At 37.9% G+C, this 11,586-nt stretch overlaps 1 protein-coding gene across 1 annotated transcript in view; it reads left to right on the forward strand.

Moving 5' to 3' along the window:
- Nucleotides 1–2,955, forward strand: part of RAPGEF5 (Rap guanine nucleotide exchange factor 5) — a 473,922-nt gene extending 470,967 nt beyond the window's left edge. Inside the window, exon 26 of the mRNA XM_082257324.1 lies at nucleotides 2,376–2,955. Within this exon, the coding sequence (XP_082113450.1) occupies nucleotides 2,376–2,494 (119 nt within the window). The 3' untranslated portion in view covers nucleotides 2,495–2,955. The remainder of the gene's footprint in view (nucleotides 1–2,375) is intronic.
- Nucleotides 2,956–11,586: the final 8,631 nt, after the last annotated feature.

An 11,586-nucleotide genomic window follows, 5' to 3' on the forward strand; every position in this document is an offset into this window, starting at 1 on the left:
CTCTGTTATAAAGTAAACATGTCATAGGTAATTTTTATAGGGGATAAATCTGTATAAAATCAGCTCTATGGGGCAGCTATTAGCTTCTTAAAATGAATGTGTGTGGACGTTGAAAAAATTTGACTGTTAGAAAGGGAGACGTCTCCTTACCATATATGTTAATTGGTTTTCCATAATGAATGGAAATCTGCAGAACTTTTTCTTGTGGCACAACAGTGGGGTCCCCAGCGCTGCAATTACCAATATTATAACAAAAGACCCTGAATAGCCTCCTGTCATTTACAGTACTAATAAGCCCCATCATTCAGTCACAACAGAAGTATACAAACTGTTAAATATTAAGTGCTATCACAATAGTGCTTGACTATTTTAAATTATAAAGTGCATTTGTGTACATATATTACCTAAAAATAACTGTGCTTAAATATTATATATAAAGTGCATTTAGATAATTCTCAAAATAAAGTGCAAAGATTATAAAATGTACTCAAAATATTTGTGCTTGTAAAAATAAAGTTCAAACATATGCAAGTATTTTCAAAATAAAGTGCAAAAGATTGATTCATGCACAAACTGGTGTTATTAAAAAATTATCCCGTCTAAACGACTCTTCCCAAATGATAAGTGCTCCTATCATTTTGTGCATGAAGCATGTGCATGTGCTATTGTGATAGCACTTTATATTTTAACAGTTTGTATACTTCTGTTGTGGGACATTCATTAGTAGCGCCTCACCTAGCATCCACAATCATCATTTAAGTAAAGTACCTAAATTGAAGGTAGCTCTACACAGGTTACACCGAGTGCATGCGAAGGAGAGGCGCCATTTTCTTGTAAAAATTGCGTTCAGTCACAACAATTGCTAAAAGTTGGGGACATCACATCTGTATAGCCAATGCAGTTCCAGATTTGTTTAGTGGATGTGAATGAAAATATTATGTTGGGGTGGAGACAGGAGCAAATAGTAGATTTCTATTTTAATACAAGACTCAGTGCCTTTTCCATGTTAGAGAATGGTCTTCCACCTACAGTCATGGGTATGAATTACCAGCTGTTTGGAGAAACTGGATAAGAAGACTCAAATTAGCTTCCATTGGTAACAAACAGCGCACACCTGTTTTTTTATAAAGGTATTATAAATAGTACCTTGCTTCTGTTCCATCCAACAAATGTAATATATAATTTTTGCAATATATTTTTTGCCTTTTGCATGTCTGTGCTCAAAACATTGATTTGTAAGAATGTTTTATAATGCACTGAAATGAATTTTCACATACTTTGTGAAGCTCTTTGCATTAACAGAAACCTGTAGTGAGTGAAAAGAAGATTGCCAATGCTGACTTCTCCTTCTGCCAGTTCTCTGAATGTCATGCAGATGGTTTTCATTCCATAAAACATTCATAAGGATGAGAATTTCTGCCATTCATTTGCTAAATGCTTGTTCTGTGTCTGGGAATTATCAAAGCCAGACAAGAACAGTCTGCAATGTTTCTGCAATGACAGGTGCGCCTTAAAAGAAACGTAGGGAGGTTGATTTACTAAAGGCAAATATACTGTGCACTAAAAGTGCACTGCAAGTGCAGTTGCTCTAGATCTGAGGGGAAGCATTGAAATAAGGGGAAGCTCTGCTGATTTCTATCATCCAATCATGTGCAAGCAAAAATGCAGTTTTGTTTTTCCTTACGTGTTCCCCTCAGAGCTAGAGCAACTGTACTTGCAGTGCACTTTAAATGCACTTGTGGGTGCACTTGCTGTGCACAGATTATTTACCTTTAGTAAATCAACCCCATAGTGCCTTTAACATGTATTTACATTTGGGTTCTATTTATTCCTATGGAAGATTTGCTTTTAAAAAATGCAGGTGCAGCTTTTATTGGAGTAAAATGCACCTAAGGCCGGGTTCACACTAGCTGCGGTCGTGGCTTGCAGCAGAGGGTTCGGTGCATCCATGCTCTCTGTTTCAGGTGCAAATCAGGTCCGAATTTTTGCCTAAAATTCAAACCTGAAACTGAGCCAAAGACACACAGGACCCTTTTCCAGTGCAGACCGCGGCCGCCCCAGAGGTGTGTGAACCGGATCCATTGAGAGCCGGTCACAATCTCCTGTCATGCCAATTGGATGCGGGGACAGCCGGATCCAATTTGCATAAGTGTCAACCCAGCCTAAAGCAAAGAGGTCTAAGTGGGTCTTTAGAATGTGTATTTTTGGGTGCCAGCTAGTAGAATTCTGTACACCTTTTTAATGCATTTGTGTCCTTTAATTTTGTGCATATGCAAACTCTAGCTTATACAAAATGATTTGTTTAATGTTTAAATAAATGAATAGTCTGCCATATTAACATATCTGTGCTATATTTTTTTCTGCTGTTATTACAGCCAATGACATGCCACAGAAGGAACGCCAGGAGGCCCGCTTCTACACACACAACCTGCTTGTGATTGACAACCAGCAGACTCTGTTTGAGCTATCTCACAGGATAGAGCCACGAGTGTAAATACAGCCCCGTCTGGACTGGATGACTGCTGATGCCAAGCATGTAGCTTTACAAAGAAAATTTTTTTACTGAGTTTTATCAGTAATGAATAGAAGAAAGCAGCCAAGAATGGAACAATCCCTTACCCTCAAACAGAAGTGCTGAAATGAAAATTCATTTTTCTGTGTCATGCATAATGGCTGAATTTACTGCTTCACCCAGTAGCTGGTATGCTATCTGCACCATGTGACTGGTTCCTGACGTGAGGAAACACCTACAGCTATTTATGGCTCTCTGGACCTACACAGCTAGATCTCTACATCAACATATAAATTAAGTGCTCTGAGGTGCATAGTGCAGGTCATGACCCCTGACTTTGGCTCAGTGTTCCCTAGTATACATGCAGAGTATAATTTTGCTGATGGAGGTGTCAGGATTACATTAGTTGGCAACAGTTCCTTGCCTCATATAAATAGCTTAGGATCTGAGCCTATCCAAAGCTACTAATCATACTCAGACTTTTAAGACTGGTCTGAATCTGATTTGTTGTTGTGTGGATATAAAACCGTTTCTTACCACTGACATTATTTTACACCAGGTCCTTAGTGTTGTATTACTAGAAGTAACTTGCTGATACAGACTGCTAAGCTGGCTTTTCATGGCCGGTGTTGCATCAGAGTAATGTTTTTACTGGAATTTGACCTATGGCAGGTAGATTTTTCCACATATTTCAACTTTTCTAACTGTGCACTTTTCTGCAATTTTTTTTTTTGCTGAGGGGTTATTAATTAATTCCTGAGGCCCTGTCAAATATATCTACCCTTCCCCCCAATACACACAATCACCTACCAGGTGAACCCATTCGATTGGGGCTCGTCATGAAAACCGTTTGGTATTGCCTGGTATTATTTGAGATGTGAGAAAGTTGCCTTGTGTATAGCCACACTTCTGACTTACCCAACATAAGTTTTCCTTATTGTAACCATAAAAAGTAACTTCATTTGTAGCTCTGTTGAACTATGTAGAAAAGCGCAAGCCATACTTTCACATTGCTATTTACTATATTGGATCAGCCAGCAGGTGGGATGTCACACAAGTCTTTAACCTTATGTTTTCCTTACTAGATAATACCTGCAAAGGCAGGCATTGGTATACTTTTCAATTTAGAAAAGTTTTCCATGGACCAACCCCTATCCCATATTATCCTATCCAAACAGAAGAAGTTTTTCAAACTATGTTATTCCCGATTTTGTGCAAGATTTGCCTGTCTTGGGGAGGATGGGATAAATGCGTCTGCTGTGCAGCTTGTGGCTGGAGAAGATTTGCAGAAAGGGAAATCACAGAATAAGCTTATTTCATGATTTATGGAGCATGAAAACAACAAGTTGAATTGCCTATGACTATAAAATATGAGTTTCTATGCTTAAATAGAGAAAAAACATTTTCCTACTAACTTATTCTGCCAGCAAGTATTTATGAAGCTCTATTTTTATGTGGCTATAAAAGTAATATTTGTACACAATATAGCAAATGGCTTACACATTATGGAAACAGTGGGTGTTGCATTCCAAGAGTGGCTGTTGCATTCACAGAAAACAATGGAGTCTCTAACTGAATCCTTGGAAAGACATGATTTGCATTAAAGCACATTTTGTTACAATAACATGGAAACAATTTAATAACTTACAAAAACAGAGTGTCTGCTATTTCATAAAGCCTAGTGACTGCCAGAGCTGTCCACAGGCTTCTCTGCATTTTACTGTCATTACCAGCCTGTATTTAAATATGGTAAATGTCTAATCCTATCTAATACTCAATACAGTAGTCTTAATAGAATTCGAAAAAAATATAACTGAACCGAGACACAGTAAAGAACATTATGTTTCATGTAGTTGTAGTCATTCAATTATGGTCAATTGTCAACTCCCCAAAAATCAGTGTTTTGGATTTTGACCTAATTGCTACCCAGCTAAATCACATACTGCGTTGTTATCACTTGCTAGGAGTTGCTTTTCTGAAATCCACCAGAATTCTCAGCTCCTAAGTACTGTCCTGCCATTCAAAAGCCAAATAATGGCTTTCTTCCAATGGATTCCCCAAATGTAGACTAGTCTAAAGATTGGGAAATTCAACTGCAAGAAGGTAACACCTTAGTGAAAATTTGCTACTAAGCAAAGAAAGGGGGCAGGCTAACACCAAGCTATACTAGAACTGAGCAATCTCACTGCGTCATCTACCAGACCCATTTGACCTGTTTTGATGCTTCTAAGGACTGCCAGTGATACAGTTTAGTAAAACAGCCATCTAGAGTTATTGGCACTGCCACAAAAATCTCAAATCAAAAAACAAAATAGGCAGCCTACATACAAATGCCTGATTTATTAACCTCCCTGGCGGTATGATTCTGTCAGGAATTCTGTACCAAAAGCGGTACAATTCTTTTCATGGAAATTTGGCGTTATGTATTATAGGCCTACAATTCTTAGTAATTACTGACTTAAACCTGACCAAAACAAGAGTCTAGTAGACATCCCAGATGTGATAAATTTGAAACACAAACGCATGAATTATAATATAATCAATAATATAATTTTATTATAGAATATATATAATATATATAATAAAATTATTATTGATTGGATTGTAATTCATGCGTTATATATATATATATATATATGTGTGTGTGTGTGTGTGTATATATATATAAACGCATGCATTATAATCGAATCAATAATATAATTTTATATATATATATATACACATATATACATATATATATACACATATATACATATATATATATATATATATATATATGCATATATATATATATATATATATATATATATATATAATATAAAATGTGTTTTTGTTTTGTGCAACTTTTTTTTTTTTTTTTAATTTCCCTCCCTAGTTCCGCTCCCATGCAGCATTGCTGCTGCAGGGAACGGAACTAGGAAGTCCTCCTACCGACAGACGAGCGGCGGAGATCTCGGCTGGCGGTCACAGCAATGAGAGCTCATCGCTGGATCGCCAGGATAAGGTAAGACACTCCGCTGCGCTGTCTGCACAGCTCTGCACATTCACCCCGAGCGTGACTCGGTGATACCGATAATAGCAGGAAATTCCTACCCCGAGTCACGCTCGGGGATACCGCTAGCGTGGTTAAAGGGGCCCAAGAGGAAATCTGCTCCTGTTGCCCGTACACATGTTTATACTACAATATGGTGGTCATAAAGGTAAATCTGGTTACTATGGCCGACAAGAATAGATATTCCTTCAAAAACGTCAATGTAGACCTGTCACATGTACAACCTACTAAAGCCAAGCTAAAAATGCAGATTGGATGTGGCCTGCTTTCAGAATCAAAGCTTTAAGGCAGTTTTTACAAGTATACCTTAAAGTTATCCTATCACTTCTGGGTGACAGTTAAATATATTGCAATAAGTGCAGAGTAGCCATTAGGAATAGCAATATGTATTACTTGTTAGTTCGCTGCTGAAGAGTGCCAAACCCTGGGCAACTCACAGCAGAAGATGTATATGTTTCACTGCTGTCTGCACCACGATCACCCCCGGTATACCCTATTTACAATGGAGGCACCTCGTATTGAGCTGTTGAAACCTCACATTGCTTTTTAGGACAGACTGGAGGCTCTCTTCAGCACTGACTTGTAAATTAAGTCACATTTGCATACTGTGGGGTTTGAGGGTCCCAAGGTGCCCTGCAGCAGCACATCAACAAGCAATACAGGTCAGCAGTGTGCGATGCTCAGTCTGGCATTATTTTTGCCTGTCACCCATTCTCTGTTTCTTAAACATATTATTCACACATAGATGTGAGTATGCAGAAACATGAGATTAACCTTCAACACCAATTAATGCTGAATATTTACCTATGTGATTTGATACCAGTTTTTTTTATTTTTGACATGTATTGCATAATTAATGTCCTTTAGCCAGATTCACACAGCGTTGTTCTGGCACAATGTATACTATCAGACATTTTTATCAAGTCTAATGCTTTTATCTTGTAAAACAAAAGCACTTTGGATATGATTCTGCACTTGACAGACTGCCTATTGTCTCACCTCAAATATCCTTGTTATTTTGAGGGTTATTTTATCACTGCTGCTAATGCAAATGCAACACTATGAGGGCACTGACACCATTGCCAATTATTTAATATCACAGTATTTTTATTATAGATACTGTATTTCCAAATGTTCTATTATGTATATTGTAAATAATGATGTAAGGTAAGTTTCCAGCTCCCAGCTGGAGTTATACTAAAGCTGTTACATGTATATAGACTAACAATGCTACATTTACTGCTCTCACTTGTTTTTTTATTTGCATGTTAAGCTATGTGCATTTGTTTGGCATTTAAAGGAGCTGTACCAAAGAAGACTAAGTAAACTTGTAGCACTTTCTGTTTGGGATGTGTTGTATTTGGGAATGCATAAATTCCAATTGGACTGAATGCAAGATTGGCTTTGACAATGATTTGGGGGATGTTTCCCTTTTCAGTCTAAAGGCTAATAATGAGATTTTAATACTACAATTTACCATAAAGAGGTCATGTAATGATTTTATAGATGACTCCTGTTGCACAGGAACACTTACAATAAATTGTTTTGTTTATTTATTGTGAAGAATATAGCGCCTTTAAATGCCATTGTGTCTGTAACATTTCTTGTATATAGATATTGTACAGCTCCATCTTGTGGCTCTTCTTCAGTATGACAGTGCAGTGGTTTAACCTTGCAGTTACTTTAGTAAATACAGGCACACAACTTCTAAATGTAATGGTCGGATTTAAGTACAACATAAAAAAACAGATTCAATGGTTGTTTCTGTTAAACAGCTTGTAAAGATAGTTCATAAGCTTATTTTGTAGTGTTAGTATAGTGTTAGAAAGGTCATTTCCAGTCATTAGGCAACTCCAACTAATCCTATTTTCCATTCTGTTGGAGTTATAATGTAAGGTATCACTCCATCCAACTACTATGTCTGCTTTGGTTGATTAAATTGCTGAATAATCAATTATCCCTTGTGTAGTAGGCACCAACTACATCATTACTCAACTCTGCTTCCCTTTTCCTGGGGTCTCATTTTACGGCAAAGGGAGACCTACAATTTCTGTTCCATTCACCATAATATAAAATAAATGGAAAAATTAGACCCCATCATCATTGCTGCAGTTGGTAGTCAGGGCTTGCAAATAAAAACAATTACATCACTGGATCTCAGGAATGTAGGGAGACAGTTGGTAAGCTAAGTTGCCACCATCTACCAAAAACTGTAATATTAGCTTTGATTGGGCTGATTTTTTTAATGTGCAGTTTGTTAACACCTACTGCATTATACAGCAATTCCCCGGGTTGCAAACAAGATAGGGACTGTAGGTTTGTTCTTAAGTTGAATTTGTTTGTAAGTCGGAACAGGTAAATTTTTTAAGTGCAGCTCCAACCAAAAAAATACATTTTAACTTTTTTAGATAGCATAGGGAAAGGTTAACACCCCTGTAACATTTGATTTGCTGTCTATACCCCCGTTCAGAAGATGTCACCTCACTTTCTGTCCCTATGACAACTGGATTATGAAAGTTTTTGGTTGTTGTGGAAACAAGGATTGGTCATAAAGCTTTAAAAGAGACACCCTTTTCCCATGATAACTCTTAAAGAAGTGAATTTCCCTTCCTAGAAGTAGATTTCTCCTCACTTCCTGTTGTCTCCCTCCGTTTGTAAGTAGGAGTCGTTTGTAAATTGGATGTTTGTAGCCCGGGGATCGCCTGTACACTGCAGTCAGATATTACTACATTTCTTTAGTCTTATCAACAATCTTTTACATTTTTAGTACTTTATTTGGCTTCTCACCACCATATGTTAATAAGTGCAGGCCTATATAAAAGACCTGTTTATTCCAGTTAAATTTCATTAACAATACTTTAATGTCCCTAAAATCATTATTTGTACTAGCCTCCTGTAATCCCCTGTACACTGCCATTTAGACTGGGAGAGGGAGGCTCAATCTAAAAAATGGAGCTTGCTGATTGGAAGGGAGAGTTATTTTACTACCAGATTTCAGTCTTGACCACACTGTATCAATTTTGACGATTAGAAATCCTGTATACATTTACAATCTTATTCTGCTGAATACACCTGTCATCATGCTTAGAGGAAGGACAATATTTTGTGATATTATTATTCTGAAAGAGTAATGTGAACACACTGCACTGCCATTCTGTACAGTTCTGCATAGAATAACACTGTTGGGTTTATGTACATTTAGGTAGTAAAGGTGGCCCTGCCTCTTGCCATGGTGACTCCTGTAGAAACAAAGGGATACCTTAGGCTCTCAGGGTCCTCACTTATGGCAGGCTTGATTTATGATTTTATGATAGACCTGGAAAGCATGAAGCAGCTCCACTGTGGATTTGTCCAGGGTCTCTGTTTACAGGCAGCCTTTGTTTTTGTACTTACATGCTTTATCACATTTGTACATACAATGGTTTGTGTATTTATTAGAGCTTGTAAGCAATAATTTAAATGTAAAGTTGCCAAGCAATATGAGGATTTAACTTGTGCAAGCCACTGTAATATTATCTTGCATTTCAAATGTTTGGACATTTTTTAACCCCTTTTAAGAATAAATTAGAATATGTTTAAATGCACGTCTCTTTTTTGTCCTTTGTACTAGTAACTAGTGCGGTACAGACTAGTGTATACTACATGAGTTTACCGTGCACATTCTTTGTATTCACCATACATTCACAAAACAACAATCTGACCTCAGGCCAACTGTAACTAAATGCCAATTCCTGTGTATCACACTAAGCATACTACTTAGGCTGTACAGTGGATATAAAAAGTCTACACACCCGTTTTAAAATGTCAGGTTTCTGTAATGTAAAAAAAAAAAAATGAGACAAAGATAAATCATTTCAAAGCCTTTTTGCACCGTTATTGTGACCTATAAACTGTACATCTCAGTTGAACAACAAACTGAAATCTTTAAGGTGGAAAAATAAAAAAACAAACACAATATGGTTGCATAAGGGTGCACACCCTTAAACTAAACTAATACTTTATTGAAGCACCTTTTGATTTTTTTACAGCACTCCAAATCTGTCAGATTGCGAGGACATCTCCTGTGCACAGCCCTCCTCAGATCATTACACAGATTTTCAATCAGATTCAGGTCTGGGCTCTGGCTTGGCCATTCCATAACTTTAATCTTCTTCTGTTGAAGCCATTCCTTTGTTGATTTAGATGTATGCTTTGGGTCGTTGTCATGCTAAAAGATGAAGTTCCTTTCATGTTCAGCTTTCTAGCAGAAGCCTGAAGGTTTTGTGCCAATATGGACTGGTATTTGGACCTGTTCATAATTTCCTCTACCTTGACTAAAACCCCTGTTCCAACTGAAGAAAAACAGCCCCAAAGCATGATGCTGCTTCGCTGCGGGTATGGTGTTCTTTTGGTGATGTGCAGTTTTGTTTTTGCGCCAAACATATTTTTTGGAAATATGGCAAAAATTTTAAACCTTAACACATTTTCCCCACATGCTTGTGGGAGACTTCAGATGTGTTTTTGCAAAATTCAGCTAGGCTTGGATGTTTTTCTTGGTAAAAAAGGCTTCCGCCTTGCCACCCTACCCCAAAGCCCAGACATATGAGGAATACGGGAGATTGTTGTCACATGTACCACACAGCCAGTGCTTGACATATATTCCTGCAGCTCCTTTAATCATCTCTTCCTTGCCTGATTAGGGAGTGTAGCTCTGCGCAGACCAATCCTATATCCTTTAATGTTGCTGTAGGCCTCTTGGCAGCCTCCCTGACCAGTTTTCATCTGGTCTTTTCCTCAATTTTGGAGGGACGTCCAGTTCTTGGCAATGTCACTGTTGTGCCATGTTTTCTCCACTTGATAATGACTGTCTTCACTGTGTTCCATGGTATATCTAATGCCTCGGAAATTATTTTGTACCCTTCTCCTGTCGTATGCCTTTAAACAATGAGATCCCTGTGATGTTTTGGAAGCTCTATGCGGACCATGCTTTTGCTGTAGGATGCGACTAAAGAAAATGTCAGGAAAGACCTACTTGAACAGCTGAACTTTGTTTGGGGTTAATCAGAGGCCCTTTAAATGATGGCAGGTGTGTACTGACTCCTATTTTACATGAGTTTGACTGTGATTGCTTAATTTTGAACACAGCTACATCCTCAGTTATAAGACAGTATGCACACTTATGCAACTACATTATCTTAGTTTTTTTATTTTTACTTCCCCCCTAAAAGATTTCAGTTTGTTTTTCAATTGAGTTGTATAGTTTATAGGTCACATTAAAGGTGGAAAAAGTTCTGAAATGATTGATCTTTGTCTCATTTTTTTACATCACAGAAACCTGACATTTTAACAGGGGCGTGTAGACTTTTTATATCCACTGTATCACCCTATGCACACTACAGAACAAAATTAGGGTGCTTACTCACATTGACTGATTGAGGAAAACTGGAGCAAACATGGGACTTCTGTCCAGAGCAAGTAATTACATTTAATCATTTGCTAACAATACTGTGCCTGTCCATGGAACAGAAATCTGGAGAAAAGTAAAAATAGTGAACATAAAGTGTTCTGTAAGGTCAGCAGGTGCCTTGCAGAGATTTCCATGTGTTCTTTATCATCCTAGAAGGTTCTCAGTGCTGTCCTTAGTAGTCAGCATGTCCCAGGCGGGGGAAATCATGTGCTCAGTAGTGCTCAGTGTACCTGGCAGAGAGCTCAGTGTGCTCAGCATGACCTGGTAGGATATTACTAGTGCTAGAGAATATACCCAGCAGACTGTTCCGTTTGCTCTGCATGCCCCTTGTGCTAATCATATCCCTAGTAGACAGTTCCATATTCTCATAATATCCCTAGCAGGGTTTCCAATGTACATAACATGTTCCTAGAAATCTGTTTACAGTGCTTAACATGTCTCTGATACAATGTAACCAGCATTTGCCTGGACAGCATACTCCCTGTGTTTAACAAGTCTCAAGCAAGCAGCTAATTTGTGCGCAGCTTACCCCAAGCAGAGCATCCCTAGTCCTTAGCATGTTGATGGCAGGGTTCT

Source organism: Pelophylax lessonae (genome assembly GCF_965119305.1).
Source record: "Pelophylax lessonae genome assembly, chromosome: 5".
NCBI classification, from domain to species: Eukaryota; Metazoa; Chordata; class Amphibia; order Anura; family Ranidae; genus Pelophylax; species Pelophylax lessonae.